A 17,729-nucleotide genomic window follows, 5' to 3' on the forward strand; every position below is an offset into this window, starting at 1 on the left:
AGACTCCATGGAAGTGGGTTCAAGAGAGAGCCGGAGAGGGGGAAACTAGAGGACCGCAAGTAGGAAACTCTTTGGAGGTGGTTTTCTCTAAAGGGGCACAGAGAAATTGGTGGCAGCTGGAGGGAGATGTAGGACCAAGGGAGGTGGTGGTGGTGGTGGTTGATGGGAGCTCTGTAGCAGATTTGTGTGTAGGTGGGAATGATCAGTGGATAGAAGGTGATGCAGGGCACAGCGGGTCAGTTATCTCTGGTGCACAGTAGTGAATGCACAGGAAAGGGTTGCTTTCAGGTCCATGTGCAGTTTGACCCTAGTAACTGGAAAGAAGAACCAACAAGTCAGGAGACTTCTAGGTATTAAGTGAAATAAAGGTTCTGAAGAGGGAGAAAGATTGCTTTCTGGTCTAGTGGTCCTAGAACCCTTCCTAAAGAAGGCAGGATTTGAGCTTAGCTTCATATATATGTGTGTGTGCGTGTGTGTATTCATATATACACACATATATATGTATATATATGAATCTGTATCAGGCAATAAATTTATTTCATTTTATGAGCTTTTTGTATGTTCCAAGCTCACTTTGCCTACCATATGCCACGATTTCAACACAAAGCTTACAATCCATTTTTCTTGCAGTTTTCTTGGTGAGAAATAAAACATTGTTCATTTTCGCACTCTAAAGAGAACCTAATACGAAGTTTTCTTTCCTCAAAGTAACCTTTTCCTTTTCTTTCCCTCGTAATTTCAGGAACAAACCCTGGCCCTGAGGAAAGAAGGAATTGGGGTCGTTCTGGATTCCGAGCTGCCCCATTTAATTGGCATTGATGACGACCTTCTGAGCACTGGCATCATCTTATATCATTTGAAGGTAGAAACTGCTTTCCTGGAACATTCTCATCTTGGTTGCAGCTTTCCCTGTGGACACTCGCAAGGTTTAGTGCGATACTCCGTGTCCACGAACGCAGCTACGACCCTGAAGAATATACAACAAATCCTTGAGTCCTTTGGGGATTCTCAGAAGTTCATTGGGATTCGGTGGTATTAGAAATTTCTGTTTTATGTAGTCCTAAAGCTAAATGAAGATCCGTTCACTTTGCCCTCTAATTTGTAGACTCAGCAAGAGGGAGGTAGGGAACAAAAAGGCAGACAGACTGAGGAAGAAAAGTTACCAGCACCCGAACTGGGATTTGTTGTATATACAGTTTCCTGGTCCCTTGTGTTAATTATAAAGTTGTGTCTCTTGCCTACATCGTTGGGCCTGGTCCCGAGCAGGGTATCCCTGTCAAGAGAGCAGAATTTCCACATCAGTATCAGTGGTGGTCTCTGTAACCTTGACCTTAGTATCTTCTGTCTGATCCATGACTTCAAATGAGAATGGTGTTACGCTTGTGCTTTGAGGGCTCCCCTAAACCATATATATATATATATATATATATATATATATATATATTTATTTATTTATTTATTTATTTTTCCTTTTGTATCTGGTTTATTTCACTTAGCATAATGTTTAGCCATGCTGTAACATGTATCAGTACTTCATTCCTTTTTATGGTTGGATAATATTCCAGTGTATGTACCACACTTTATTTGTCCGTGGATGAATATTTGGGTTGTTTCCACTTTTTGGGTATTATGAATAATGCTGCTATACACATCAGCACACAAGTATCTGTTTGAATGCTTGTTTTGAATTCCTTTAGATATATCCTAAGCCATATCTTTAGGTACAAAGAAACCCCTGGCCACTAGAGGAGAGACTTGTCAGAAGGGATTGGGAACATCAGTGAGATTGCTGTCACAGGCAGGTTATTGATGGCAAAACAGGAGCCCAACCCTTGTCGAGCCCTGAGCCTCAGGAGTCCTGGCCTTTTACGGACACCACGGGCTGTTGTTACAGAGCCTCAGTGAACTCCAGTCGCACTGAGGCTGTGGCCTGCCCGGGACAGAGCTCGCCCACCCGTCACCAGTTTGCTTGGGCTTCAATGGAAGAGGAAGAAACAGATCATTCCTCATGTTCTTATTAATAAATTTTGCTTGACTTTTCTCCCTAGGAAGGTCAGACATATGTTGGTAGAGAAGATGCTTCAACAGAACAAGATATTGGTGAGGATCATTGTCCATTTCCTCTTCGCAATGATTTTTTTTTTTTTTTTTGGCTGTGTTGGGCCTTCGTTGCTGTGTGCGGGCTTCCTCTAGTTGCGGCGAGCGGGGGCTACTTTTTGTTGTGGTGCGCGGGCTCAGTAGTTGTGGCTTGTGGGCTCTAGAGCGCAGCCTCAGTAATTGTGGTGCACGGGCTTAGTTGCTCTGCGACATGTGGGGTCTTCCAGACCCAGGGCTCTTACCCGTGTCCCCTGCATTGGCAGGCGGAGTCTTAACAACTGCACCACCAGGGAAGTCCTCCAATGACTTTTTAAAAATCATTTAATAAATTTCTTTGGAATGACTGACATTGAAGTAATTATAAAAAAGAAAACGTTTCAAATACAATATTGATCAGTATGTGTATTTCTGTAATTTTGAACTCAGGTCAAATGACTAACACAGAACAGTTAGTTAGTGAATAAAATGGGACTGTGAGTCCTTTCCCCCACCCTGCATGCCTTCTATCCTCAGTCACGCCTTTCAAGTGTGCTGTTAGTTAAATCACTTTACTCTTGTCACAGTGGAAATATGCTAACAGGTACAGATAAAAGATATAAGACCCTTTGATGGGAAATCCTTCCCAGTCGGCACTTACCTGTGCAAGGCTGAGGACAGAAAGTAGGACACACACGTACACAGCATCCACACACACACAGACTTCTGGCTTTCCCCAAAGTCTTTGTGAGGTACCCAGGTGAGGTCTTGCTAGGCTTTATATTGTAGCGTAACTTAGGGAATGCATGTGGCGGTGGTAGAGTGCGTGTGCATGTGTGCATGTGTGCATGTGTGTGTGGCAAGGTGGGGATTGGCAGGGGAAGAATTATATCTTCTCAGCTGCTTTTAGAATTGCTGGCGATGAGCTTGCTTTCATGCCAAGTGTAAGCTATTAATCAGGCCAAAGCTCCCATTTCCTATGTGTATTTACTATTTATAGTGAATCTGGGAGAGCCGGAAACCAGTTCCTGGAAGTCCTTGGATTCAGCTGATTTTGGGTGAAACTAGGTGTCAGGCCTCTTCCTCTCACCATTAAACTATCAATACGTGTGACCTTTGGGTTTGTTATAAATGCGGTAAGGGCTAAGAACACATGTTTCCTGTGAACAGAAAAGTCCAGTAGTGCAGTTCTGAGGGGAGTAGTGGGAGCCGTTGGCTTGTGCTTCCGAGAAGCTGGCCAAGAACTGGGCCTGAAATCACGTAGGTTTGTGTGACAGGCATTCATGTCCATGCCTGGCCACTCGTCACACACGAGCAGCTCAGGGTGGTCGGATGGGAGTCGGTAGCCCTGAGCAGCCACGTGCTCTGAGAGATCTGTGGAGGTCAGGTTCTCTCAGAATCGGCACAGGCTGTGGCTGGGTCATCTCAGGACTTCTGCAGACTTCCTTGGGCCTCCTAAGATCCATGCCCTGTCGTGTTCACCTTTTACCTTTGGTACGTGCTCCTGGAACGCAGTGTCGGTAAGTGTGGAGGTCACAGGAAATCCTTGAACCATGGGGCCCTTTTTGTCTCTTCCATTTTATTGTGACCTTTGGGTAACTGGAGGAGGAAGGTTATTTAGACTGAAGCAGGAGTGACTCAGTGGTATTCAGTTAAGACAAGTTACTCAACTGTTTTCTCCCCGAAGATGAAATAAAGGAACGTGCCAGAACTTACTCCCTTATACAGGGGATGTCCAGACCCACCGAGTAGCACTCAGGGGATGGGTCTGTCACTTGATGCCAGGAACTGCTGAAGTTCAGTTTTCTCACTACACATAAATGTTCACCTCACAGTTTTGTATGGAAAAGAAAGAATATGAGAAAATAAATGAAGGTTGGGAATCATTGCACTAGATACCAAAGGAAATCTTTTCTTCCTCTGTTTTCCCATCTTAGTTCTTCACGGCCTCGACTTGGAGAGTGAGCATTGCATCTTTGAAAATGTCGGGGGGACGGTGACACTGATTCCCCTGAGCGGGTCCCAGTGCTCTGTGAACGGTGTTCAGATCATGGAGGCCACGCATCTCAATCAAGGTATTGGCTTTTGGTTCTGAGTTCTTTGTATGTGTTGTTTCTAGAAAACAGGTTGGTTAGGTAATGGGGGAACACGTGCATCTTAGAATTAATTATACTTTAGGTGTAAGAAGGATGAAGACTGTTTGCTTCATTAGGCTGTTTTCTCTTTTGCTGGAGAACTTCTTTTTCTTTTTTTTAATTAATTAATTAATTTTTTATTTTTGGCTGCATTGGGTCTCTGTTGCTGTGCGCGGGCTTCTCTCTAGTTGCGGCGAGCGGGGGCTACTCTTCGTTGCGATGCGCAGGCTTCTTATTGCGGTGGCTTCTCTTGTTACGGAGCACGGGCTTTAGGTGCACGGGCTTCAGTGGTTGTGGCTGGCGGGCTCTAGAGCGCAGGCTCAGTAGTTGTGGTGCACGAGCTTAGTTGCTCTGTGGCATGTGGGATCTTCCTGGACCAGGGCTCAAACTGTTGACCCCTGCATTAGCAGGCGGCTTCTTCTTTTTTTTTTTTTTTTTTTTTTTTCAGTACGCGGGCCTCTCACTGTTGTGGCCTCTCGCGTTGCGGAGCACGGGCTCCGGACGCACAGGCTCAGCGGCCATGGCTCACGGGCCTAGGCGCTCCGTGGCATGCGGGATCTTCCTGGACCGGGGCACAAACCCGTGTCCCCTGCATCGGCAGGTGGACTCTCAACCACTGCACCACCAGGGAAGCCCCGGCAGGTGGATTCTTAACCACTGCACCACCAGGGAAGCCCTGGAGAACTTCTTTATAAAATGCCCGTTGTCTTGTTGAATTAAACATCTATATATTGACTTAAAAGTTGCTGCTGTTACGGAAATAAGACTTTAAAGGAATTTGTGAAGTTCAAAATGTGCTCTTCAAACGCAAAATCTTAACACAGTAGCTTCTTTTAATAATTTTATTACTTTGTTTACATTCTTTTTATGAATAGTTATAGTTATACATACAGGATCTGGTATCATGTCTTTTTTTCTTTTGAAATAATTTCAGTATTATGGAATATTTGCAAGAACTTAAAACAATTTATTTATTTATTTATTTATGGCTGTATTGGGTCTTTGTTGATGCCGGCGTGGGCTTTCTCTACTCTTCGTCGTGGTGTGTGGGCTTCTCATTGCGGTGGCTTCTCTTGTTGTGGACCACGGGCCTTAGAGTGCATGGGCTCCAGTAGTTGTGGCACGCAGGCCCAGTAGTTGTGGCTTGTGGGTTCTAGAGCATGGGTTCAGTAGTTGTGGCGCATGGGCTTAGTTGCTCCATGGCATGTGGGATCTACCTGGACCAGGGCTCGAACCCGTGTCCCTTGCATTGGCAGGCAGATTCTTAACCACTGAGCCATGGGAAGCCCAAGAACTTCTTTTTTTCTTTTTTCTTTTTTTTTATACAGCAGGTTCTTACTAGTCATCTATTTTATACATATTAGTATATATATTGTCAATCCCAATCTGCCAGTTCATCCCACCACCACCACCCTCCCCCCTACTTTCCCCCCTTGGTGTCCATACGTTTGTTCTCTACATCTGTGTCTCTATTTCTCCCTTGCAAACCAGTTCATCTGTACCATTTTTCTAGATTCCACATATATGCGTTAGTATATTGTATTTGTTTTTCTCTTTCTGACTTACTTCACTCTGTATGACAGTCTCTAGGTGCATCCACGTGTCTACAAATGACCCAATTTTGTTCCTTTTTATGGCTGAGTAATATTCCATAGTATATAGGTACCACATCTTCTTTATCCATTCATCTGTTGATGGACATTTAGGTTGCTTCCATGACCTGGCTATTGTAAATAGTGCTGCAATGAACATTGGGGGCATGTGTTTTTTTTTTTTTTTTAACATCTTTATTGGAGTATAATTGCTTTACATTGTTGTGTTAGTTTCTGCTGTACAAAAAACAAAGTGAATCAGCTATATGCATACATATATCCTCATATACCCTGCCTCTTGCGTCTCCCTCCTACCCTCCCTGTCCCACCCCTCTAGGTCGTCACAAAGCATTGAGCTGATCTCCCTGTGCTATGTGGCTGCTTCCCACTAGCTATCTGTTTTACCTTTGGTAGTGTATATATGTCTATGCCACTTTGTCACTTTATCCCAGCTTACCTTTCCCCCTCCCCATATCCTCAAGTCCATTCTCTAGTAGGTCTATGTCTTTATTTCCGTCTTGCCTCTAGTTTCTTCATAACCATTTTTTTTTTTGTAGACTCCATATATATGTGTTAGCATACGGTATTTGTTTTTCTCTTTCTGACTTACTTTACTCTGTATGACAGACTCTAAGTCCATCCACCTCACTACAAATTACTCAGTTTCATTTCATTTTATGGCTGAGTAATATCCCATTGTATATATGTGCCACATCTTCTTTATCCATTCATCTGTCGATGGACACTTAGGTTGCTTCCATGTCCTGGCTATTGTAAATAGAGCTGCATTACACATTGTGGTTCATGTCTCTTTTTGTATTGTGGTCTTCTCAGAGTATATGCCCAGTAGTGGGATTGCTGGATCATATGGTAGTTCTCTTTTTAGTTTTCTAAGGAACCTCCATAGTGTTCTCCATAGTGGTTGTATCAATTTACATTCCCAGCAACAGTGCAAGAGGGTTCCCTTTTCTCCACACCCTCTCCAGCATTTATTGTTTGTAGATTTTTTGATGATGGCCATTCTGACTGGTATGAGGTGATACCTCATTGTAGTTTTGATTTGCATTTGTCTAACGATTAGTGATGTTGAGCAGCTTTTCATGTGCCTCTTGGCCATCTGTATGTCTTCTTTCGAGAAATGTCTATTTAGGTCTTCTGCCCATTTTTTGATTGGGTTGTTTGTTTTTTTAATATTGAGCTTTGTGAGCTGTTTATATATTTTGGAGATGAATCCTTTGTCCATTGATTCGTTTGCAAATATTTTCTCCTATTCTGAGGGTTGCCTTTTCATCTTGTTTATGGTTTCCTTTGCTGTGCAAAAGCTTTTAAGTTTCATTAGGTCCTATTTGTTTATTTTTGTTTTCATTCCTCTAGGAGGTGCGTCAGAAAACATCTTGCTGCGATTTATGTCAAAGAATGTGCTTCCTATGTTTTCCTGTAAGAGTTTTATGGTGTCTGGTCTTACATTTAGGTCTTAAATCCATTTTGAGTTTATTTTTGTGTGTGGTGTTAGAGAGTGTTCTAATTTCATTCTTTTTTTTTTTTTGTGGTACGCGGGCCTCTCACTGTTGTTACCTCTCCCGTTGCGGAGCACAGGCTCCGGACGCTCAGGCTCAGCGGCCGTGGCTCAAGGGCCCAGCCGCCCCGCAGCATGTGGGATCCTCCCGGACCGGGGCACGAACCTGCATCCCCTGCATCGGCAGGCAGACTCTCAACCACTGCGCCACCAGGGAAGCCCAATTTCATTCTTTTACATGTAGCTGTCCAGTTTTCCCAGCGCCACTTATTGAAGAGGCTGTCTTTTCTCCATTGTATATCCTTGCCTCCTTTGTCATAGATTAGTTCACCATATGTGTGTGGGCTTATCTTCGGGCTTTCCCTCCTGTTCCATTGATCTATATTTCTGTTTTTGTGTCAGTACCATATTGTCTTGATTACTGTAGCTTTGTAGTATAGTCTCAAGTCAGGGAGTCTGATCCTCCAGCTCTGTTTTTTTCCCTCAAAATTGCTTTGGCTATTCGAGGTCTTTTGTGTCTCTGTACAAATTTTAAGACTTTTTGTTGTGGTTCCATAAAAAATGCCATTGGTAATTTGATAGAGATTGCATTGAATCTGTAGATTGCTTTGGGTAGTATAGTCATTTTCACAGTATTGATTCTTCCAATCCAAGAGCATGGTATATCTCTCCATCTGTTTGTGTCATCTTTGATTTCTTTCATCAGTGTCTGATAGTTTTCTGAGTACAGGTCTTTTACCTCCTTAGGTAGGTTTATTCCTAGGTATTTTATTCTTTTTGTTGCAGTGGTGAATGGGATTTTTCCCTAATTTCTCTTTCTTATCTTTCGTTGTTAGTGTATAGGAATACAAGAGATTTCTGTGCATTTTGTATCCTGCAACTTTACCAAATTTATTGATTAGCTCTAGTAGTTTTCTGGTGATATCTTTAGGATACTCTATGTATAGTATCACGTCATCTGCAAACAGTGACAGTCTTACTTCTTCCTTTCTAATATGTTTTCCTTTTATTTCTTTTACTTCTCTGATTGCCGTGGCTAGGACTTCCAAAACTGTGTTGAATAAGAGTGGCGAGAGTTGAACATCCCTGTGTTGTTCCTGATCTTAGAGGAAATGCTTTCAGTTTTTCACCACTGAGAATGATGTTTGCTGTGGGTTTGTCATATATGGCCTTTATTATGTTGAGGTAGGTTCCCTCTGTGCCCACTTTTTGGAGAGTTTTTATCATAAATGGGTGTCAAATTTTGTCAAAAGCTTTCCTGCATCTATTGAGATGATCATATGTCTCTTATTCTTCAGTTAGTTAATATGGTGTATCTCACTGATTGATTTGCATATATTGAAGAATCCTTGCATTGCTGGGAAAAATACCACTTGATCATGGTGTATGATCCTTTTAATGTATTGCTGTATTCTGTTTGCTAGTATTTTGTTTAGGATTTTTGCATCTGTATCCATCACTGATATTGGTCTGTTATTTTGTTTTTTTGTAGTATCTTTGTCTGGTTTTGGTATCAGGGTGATGTTGGCCTGCCTTGTAGAATACGTTTGGGAGTGTTCCTTCCTCTGCAGTTTTTTGGAAGAGTTTGAGAAGGATGGGTGTTAGCTCTTCTCTAATTGTTTGATAGAATGCACCTGTGAAGCCATCTGGTCCTGGACTTTTGTTTGTTGGAAGATTTTTAATCACAGTTTCAGTTTCATTATTTGTGATTGGTCTGTTCATATTTTCTATTTCTTCCTGGTTCCATCTTGGAAGGTTGTACCTTCCTAAGAATTTGTCCATTTCTTCCAGGTTGTCCATTTTATTGGAATAGAGTTGCTTGTAGTAGCCTCTTATGATGCTTTGTATTTCTTCAGTGTCCGTTGTAACTTCTCCTTTCTTATTTCTACTTTTATTAATTTGAGTCCTCTCCCTCTTTTTCTTGAGTCTGGCTAATGGTTTATCAATTTTGTTTATCTTCTCAAAGAACCAGCTTTTAGTTTTATTGATCTTTGCTGTTGTTTTCTTTGTTTCTGTTTCATTTATTTCTGCCCTGATCTTTATGATTTGTTTCCTTCTACTAATTGTGGGTTTTGTTTGTTCTTCTCCAGTGCCTTTAGGTGTAAAGTTAGTTGTTTATTTGAGATTTTTCTTGTTTCTTGAGGTAGGATTGTATTACTATACAATTCCATCTTAAAACTGTTTCTCGGGCTTCCCTGGTGGCGCAGTGGTTGAGAGTCCACCTGCCGATGCAGGGGACACGGGTTCGTGCCCCGGTCTGGGAAGATCCCACATGCCGTGGAGCGGCTAGGCCTGTGTGCCATGGCCACTGAGCCTGCACGTCTGGAGCCTGTGCTCCACAACGGGAGAGGCCACAACAGTGAGAGGCCCGCGTACCGCAAAAAAAAAAAAAAAAAAATGCAAATTGCCAAGCCGCATCCTTGACCCGCCAAATCAGAAAATCTGGGGGTGGGCCCAGCAATCTAGTTTTGGGGTTTTTTTAAATAAAATAAATCCTGCAGGTGATTCTGATGCACCTGTATCAGAACATGTCAGTATGAGGACCAAGGCTAACCACAAATTCTTGCCCCAGACTTTGGCGCAGGAGACAACCATTTGTCAGTTTCTTTAAACCCCTTTCATCTCCTGTTTGAATCATTACATCTGGTTTTCATGATCTCTCACTCCTTTTTAAATTTCATTTTTAGCTCGACATCCCCATAGGGTGACTTTACAGTGTGTCTTGGTGTGGATATCTTGGAGTTTACCTGTTTGGTGTTAATGGGCTTCTTGAATCTGTACGTTTCTATCTTTCTCCAGATTTGAGAAGTTCTTAGCCATTATTTGTTTAAAAATTGTTTTTCTGCACTATACTCGTTCATCTCTCTTTCTGGGACTCTGGTTACATGAATGTTTAATATTATAGTATTGTCCCACAGATCCCTGAGGCTCTAATTACTTATTTTTACCTTTCTGTAAACTTTTTTCCTCTTCGCTTTTCAGATGAGATCATTTCAACTGATCTGTTGTTTTCTTTTCTCTGTCATCTCCATTCTGCTATTGAGCCCATCCAATGAGTTTTTAAAATTTTGATTACTGTGTTTTTCAGTTGTAATATTTGATTCTTTTTTGTATACTTTATTTCTTTGTTGAAACTTCTTATTTTTCAAGAGTGTTCACCCATGTTTGACCTCTTTTTTGTTTTTGTTTTTTTTTAGGGCCCATCATTTTTATTTCTAAGTCATCTGATATAGAAAACTAAAAGTTTTTTATTATGGAAAATTTCAAACACATACAAAATACAGAATATTATAATTAACCTCCATGTGCCCATCACCCAATTTCAATAATTATTAACATTTTTTGCTTATCTTTTTTCATCTAGGCATTCTCCCCTGATCCTACCCTACCCCCTCACACACATTTTTCAGGGCATCCTATAGGATAAATTGTTTGAACAATTTTATAATAGCTGATTCAAAGTCTTTATCAAATAAGTACAACATCTCTGTGATCTCAGCATTAACATCTGTTGTTTGTGTTTTGCTATGCAAGTTGAGATTTTTTTTTCCAGTTCTTTATATGCTGAGTAATATTGAATTGCATTTTGGACATATCTATATTATATTGTAATGCTCAGGGTCTTGTTTCAGTTCCATGGGAAATGTTGATTTTTGCCTCTTTGTTTTAGCAGGCAGTTGACCTGGTCGGATTTAGACCATAAGTGAGAATCAGTCTGTGGGTCGTGATTCCAGTTCCAAGGCCCATTCAGTTTTCCAAGCCTTTGTGGTGCTATTCCAGTCTGTCCTATGTGTGTGCCATCCACCGGCCAGCCTGGGAGCTGAGACGTGTTCTGGCTCTTGGTTTAACTCTGAAAGTCTCCGTGTGCTGCTGGGGGTCAGCTCCATGTGTGCACCGTTGGGGGTGGCCCAGAAATTCATACACAATTCCATGAGGTTGCCTTCCTGAACTTCTCCCTCTACACCATCTCTCAAGTACTTTCTGTTTCCTTGGGTCTTTCCTTTTCTGCCCTCCAGCTAGACGTCTTTATACTTTATTTATAAAGTATATAAATATATATAGCTTTATTTATACTACTCTTTCATGTTCTTCCTGTGCTTGTGCCCATGTCCGGGCCGAGCAGTGAGAGGACAGAGGGGAGAACAATAAAACAACTGGTATCTGCCCTACCCTCCTGGGTCCACAGCTTCTGGGATTGGAGAGAGACTTTCCCCTGCCTCCCAGATTTAGGCATCTGTGGACCCCCTGCTGCCGCCACTATTGCTGCTAGGGGACCCTCTCCCTCCTCCTGGAACCAAAACTAGAAGCTTCTCCTGGAGTTCTCTTTCACACTAATGTCAACTTCTGGGTTTCTTCCCAGATGAAGCCGGGGACACTGGAGGGAAACAATGGTAAATTCATCATTGGTCAGTGGTGCTTTAGGTCCTGGTCTCTTTCAATCCACCCGCTTCTGTTTGTTTTCAGACCCCTCAAGCAGCTGCTGCACGTGTTCTGTCCAGGCTCTCAGGTGTAGCTGCATTCAGAGGGAGAGGCAGGTGGACGATGCTGTCCCATCTCGGGCAGAACCAAAACTTCTCCCACAGCGTGGCTTCAGACTGACGAGAAAGGAGAGATTTACCCAAAGCCGAGTTCCAAAATGAATGAATGTATTTGTCATAATGGTCCATGGAAAAAAGTGACTTAGATACAGAATTATCTAAAGGCTGGAAAGTGGGTGAGGTGGGGGGCAGGAGCAGCAGGAGACCAAGTAGCATTGGCTGCTGAATCTTGGCAGGTTTGTCCGGCTCCCAGATCCCAGACTGGTGGCGTGGATGTTCTGTGGGATGTGCTCACCCTTCAGCAGATTAGTCATGTGGTTGCAGAGGTGAAGGACAGCACAGTGTTTTTATAGCCTGGGGAGGCTTGGGGGTGGTCCGTAAAGAGAAGGAGTTGATGAAGGTAGGAGACTCTTGGTGCTTAGGGAGAGGGGAGCAAGGGAGGCATTTTGGAGGGAAGGATGGGATGTGGACAGCCTGTGGGAGGCAAGGCTGAATAGTTGAGATTGTTACTAACGGAATGAGTAGTATTGTTAGTAACAAAGAATATGAGCTACTAGGTACCAACGGAAAGAGAGTTACAGTCAGCCCTCCATATGTGTGGCTCCACATCCCAGTGAATTCAACCAACTGCAGGTTGAAAATATTCAGGGAAAAATTTCCAGAGAGTTCCAGAAAGCAAAACTTGAATTTTCCGTGCTCTAGCATTTACATTGTATTTGCAGCTATTTACATGGCATTTACATTATATTAGGTATTATAAGTAAGGAGGATTGTGTAGGTTATGTGCAAATACTAGGCCATTTTATACAAGGGACTTGAGCATCCCTCGATTTTGGTCTTCCTGTGGGCGTCCTGGAACCATCCCCCATGAGGGATGACTGTGCTAATAGTTTGACCAGTTAGTGTAATGCCTTCTATTCAGTACCTTAAAATTTAACATTTCATTGTCTGCTGTCTGGAATCATCCTGTAATTATCTCTTGTACTCAATCCATTGTCTTTCGGAAGGATGAGAGCTGCTCCGTATACTTTTTTGTATCTTCCCTGAGGCTTTAAGAAGAAAAAATTGAGCTCACCCCCCCCCCACACACACACACATCTAAAAATTTCTTTGGGGGGATGGGACTGGAGCATCTTGAAATTTTATAGAGCTCCACACTTAGCCCATGCACACAGTTGGGCAAATGATTCTTGTTGATTATTTGGCTGGAAATCTCAATAACAAAGATTGAAAATCAATTTTCTTTCTTCTCTGGCGTCCCAGGATCTAATTGGGCAATTTTTACTTTGCCAGAAGTAAACAAGGGTTTAAGTGGTTTATCTGAAGCAGGATATTGCAAGTCCACATTTGAATTATAAACATTGAAAAGGAGAGGACAGGGCCTAGGTGGCTTTTTGGTAAGGTGTCACGTGCACTTACATCCTTCACAAATATTAACAGGCGATCTGATGGCATGCTGTATACCTGCTACCCTTGATGCCGGGTGCCTGTCACTCACCTGAGCCCGCTGTCAGCCCCAAGCCATGTGACCTGTTTGAATCCGTTAGTATTCGTGTGAAATTTTCATACCCACCACAAGCGCCGTGTCAGATCTTAAATCCCCATCTCGCTGCCCAAAGCCATTTTGAGATAGAGAAAAATTACTACAGTTCAAGTGTCTTAAAAGCCAATGTCACAAGGGTCCAAGGCCCTAGAACATATTACATAATCTGTTCTTAAGTATTGGCATATGTTAGTGGAAATTAGACTCTATCAGGGCCCCCAGATGGTGCCACTATCATAACTTATTTTAGTATAAATATCTTTAAGGCCTTTTATACGACTTGAAATTATCATACACAAAGCAAGTTTCTTTTCGCTTGAACTAGGAAACGAAATAAGAGCTTCACCCATTCTGCCTCACCCAACTTCTCATGCGATACCATTCCAGAACATTTTTCTGGACGGAGCTTCGCTTTTCTGACTGTTGTATCTAAAATGAAAACCTCTCTTTCACTGAGCGTGGTTTAGCAATGCGTTATATATCCTGTCTGTGTGTGTGATTGTGTGGTGGGGCGTAGAGGAGGGCCTTTCTAACGTATGATTAAATTCAGAATGTGGAGCCCTGAAGCAGAATTTCTGAAGGCCTCCTGGCTTTTGGCCTGTAAGCTCGTATTACATTGCATCATACCCTTTTGGGAATACAGTTGTTTTATATGTTCATATTAATGGTAACTCAGAATGAAATAATTCAAACATCATCACCTCAGAAATATTCATATGACAACATTTAATTTAAAACAGTTGATTTTTGTTTTTGTTTTTGCGGTACGCGGGCCTCTCACTGTTGTGGCCTCTCCCGTTGCGGAGCACAGGCTCCGGGCGCGCAGGCTCAGCGGCCATGGCTCACGGGCCCAGCCACTCCGCGGCATGTGGGATCCTCCTGGACCGGGGCACGAACCCGCGTCCCCTGCATCGGGAGGCGGACTCTCGACCACTGCACCACCAGGGAAGCCCTAAAACAGTTGATTTTTATTCGTGCAGTAGCAGAATTAGAAAATCTCACATAAAATTTGAGGACCGTAATTAATAGTGATATTAATGATTATTATCCCTGCACTCCTTAGAAATCACTAGAAATCTTTACATGTTTAATTTTTTTCAGTGTGCCTGAAATATTAAAATAGAAAATCAGTGGTTTCATTCACAGAGACTTAAGTGAAGCTTTTTTTTGTTGTTACCAAGTGTCTTTGTCTACCTTTTTATAATATCGTTTCCCCTCCATCCCCTTCTAAGATCGTCTGGAATTTGTCTGTCCTCAAGTATTTAACAGGCTCTCAAGTGATATCAAAGATGCCATCATATATTTCAAGGAGGTTTAGATATACTCTAAAAATGACAAATTAAGTGCATCACAGAAAGTCCATGTGCTGTGATTAATCACATTAACCTCAGATCAGGGAGTCGCTCATAGTTAAGGAGAATTTAAGATCTGGAAGGAAGGCATTGAAGACTTGGTGAGGGAGCTGAGCCCTGGAGGGCTTACCCCGTCAGGCAGGACACATGAGCTGGGTCTCTTCCGAAGGCCTTGTACCGTCACTCACTCTCATTCATTCATTCACTGCCTTTTCCCCTTCAGCTTTTTGCTTTTTAAATATACTCAGAAGTCTCCTTTAAACAAAAATACCACAAAATATCCCACAGGGTCTGTCAACTCCCAGCTCCAGCTACTACCAGCTCTGTCTTTCTCTTCATAAACAGACTTCTTTTTCTTCTTCTGTTTTTTATTGAAGTGTAGTTGACTCACAATATTGTGTTAGTATCAGGTGTACAGCAGAGTACACAAACTTCTTGAATGAGTTGTCCACACTCAGGAGACCTCAACCGCACTTTCCCTGGGCTTCTGAGGTTTTCCTTCTCCCCCTCTGAGGGTCCTTCTCTGTTTCCTTTGCAGGTTCATCTTCCTCTCCTTGAGCCATTAAAAGCCAAGCTCCTCAAGGTGCCCAGTGTTGGGTGGGCCATCTTTTCTCCCACCTCTCTGTTCTCTCCTCTTTCCCACACCTGTGGCTTCCTTTATTAGAGATGACTCTCACATGTATATAGAGAGATACCACATTCTCACGCACACACACGTATATGCACATATATATGTATACATCTCTACCTGATATCTGTAGAGATGTGTGTGTATATGTGTATATACACATGGATCTTAGGTAGATATGTACACATACATATGTATGTATGTCTGTCTCTATATTTTGAGGTATATAGTTCATCTATAAACTTTTTTTTAATTACCATCAGGATTAATAAGCAATTCTTAATCCTCCAACTTTCTAGATTTCTTCATTTTGATCATTTAACAGAATATACTTGATAAGAACCAGGCGTTCTTTCAAAAGTATACTTGCCAACATCAGGAGAACATCTTAAACAAAATATGCTTTATTTCAGCACCATATCTTCTCATCACAGAGCACCAAATTATCAAAAACTATGCATATATATATATATATATAATAGAGAGTAAAGTCGGTGGGAAAGTGGGTAGGTTGGTAGATGGACAGATGGATTGAGAGATCTCCTAGGCGTTTCTTCTGGAGCTTCAGCTCCATATTTCTATCTGCAAAAGGCATCTCAAATCCATTATGTGTAAAACCAAACTCAAGATTTCTCCCCCAACCTGATTTTGGTCCTTTTCCAGTGTTCTCAATCAGTGTGAACAGGTCCCCATCCAACTAGTTACAGCAAAGCCCAGGAGCATCTTCTTCACCTCCCCGGTCCCCCTATCTGGCCCATCATGAGTCCTGGTGAGCTTATCTCCCAAGTATCTTCTGGATCTGTTTATTGACCTCTTACCCCTCCCTTCCAGTTCTGAGCTGCCATCATGTTTGACCTGGACCACTGCAGTAATCTCTTCCCTTGTTTATCTACATTTCCTCTCGCCCTCTGGTACATTTTTCAAACAGTAGAAAAAATGATCTTCCTGAAACTCAGTCTGATTGTGTGACGCTGCTGTTGCGCAAAGCCCTTCAGGGTCTTGCTGTTGCCCCTACGTGAAATACAAGATGCTTTACTGTATCCCGAGCAACTCTACATGCTCCGTCCTCCCCTCTCTCTCCAGCTTCACCTTGTGCAGTGCTCCCCCTGGTTCCCTCTACCGTGTCTCCCATCACTCATCATCATTATCACTTCTTCCTGTCACAGTCTGTTGGATATGCCCCCCCGCCCCGCAAGAGCTTGTCTTAAGCACCACCTCCTTCACGGCATCGTTCCCTAACCTCCCCTGCAGCCAGCCCCCTTCTCGCGTGCTCGTGAGCTGGGGGCAGGGTATCTCTCCTTCAGTTGCAGCTTTGCGTTTATTTGTTTGGTTAGTGACCTCTTCCTCCTGCTTGATTACAAGTTCCATAAGGACAAGGTGTGTGTCCCACTCGTTCACCTCTGCATCCCCACCCCCAGTTCTTATCATAGCGCGGTAAGTGTTCATTCAGTATCTGTTGAGTGAATGGACACACAGCTGCAGCATGTGAAAAAGAAAAAATGAAGCACATCTTTTAAGCCAGTAGGTTTGTCCATAAAGGAATACGATAGAGGAAAGAGAAGGCACCAGCCTTAACAGAGCCCCTTTTATGTGCCAGGTGCTTTATACACATTATTTGGACAGAAAGAAGGAATGGTCATGGGTAGTTTTGTTTTCTTTCATAACTCCTCGAAGGGATTTTTATGTGTATTTCATGCCAATACATGGGTGGCAAGATTTTTTTCAGTGATTTAACATGATATGAAATATGTCTCTGAAGTACTATCCTATTTTTCCATTAACATATTTTAGCAATTTTCAACTTGTGTGCCTGGGCATTTTATTAACAGAAAAAAAAAAAAAAGAATTGGATTAGGTATAATTAACACCTCAAATGAGATTGCCTTGTTAATCTCTCATGTCATTTTAAGAGCGTTAAATACACATATATCCTTAACTTCTGACTTTAGTGTGGCACACAGTTTTGAGTCCTAGTCGTAAAAGGCACGTGGGAAACACCTTTCTTCATTGTGGTAATGGTGCCTTTCCATAGTTGGGAAATATACGAATGCAATTTTATATGAGGGGGATAAGCAGACTGTAGGTGGATAATATCCGCTGCTGCCCTTCTGAGTCTCCCAAAAACGTGTGCTGCTTCTCACGTTGACTCCATTTCTGCTAAAAAACGACAGCCATCAGAACCAACCCTTCGGTTGCTCGCCGTGGTTACGATCTAAACCCGCTGGGTTCTAACCGTATTGAATTTGAAGCTCCTTTGAGAATCCGTGACAGTATGTCACATAGGCAGGTGGATGTGCGGGTCTGAAGCTCCAGAGTGGCCATGTGGGGTATTGCTATTACCTGCAGGGTCCA

General features: G+C 42.5%; 1 protein-coding gene across 4 annotated transcripts in view; it reads left to right on the top strand.

Moving 5' to 3' along the window:
- Positions 1–17,729, top strand: part of LOC137207503 (kinesin-like protein KIF16B) — a 278,846-nt gene that overhangs the window by 131,660 nt on the left and 129,457 nt on the right. For all 4 annotated transcript variants that reach the window (XM_067707442.1, XM_067707444.1, XM_067707443.1 and 1 more), the window contains exons 13-15: positions 743–862; positions 2,049–2,100; positions 4,011–4,148. In XM_067707442.1, the coding sequence (XP_067563543.1) occupies positions 743–862; positions 2,049–2,100; positions 4,011–4,148 (310 nt within the window). The remainder of the gene's footprint in view (positions 1–742; positions 863–2,048; positions 2,101–4,010; positions 4,149–17,729) is intronic.

This window comes from Pseudorca crassidens, chromosome 15 (assembly GCF_039906515.1).
Source record: "Pseudorca crassidens isolate mPseCra1 chromosome 15, mPseCra1.hap1, whole genome shotgun sequence".
Classification (NCBI taxonomy): Eukaryota; Metazoa; Chordata; class Mammalia; order Artiodactyla; family Delphinidae; genus Pseudorca; species Pseudorca crassidens.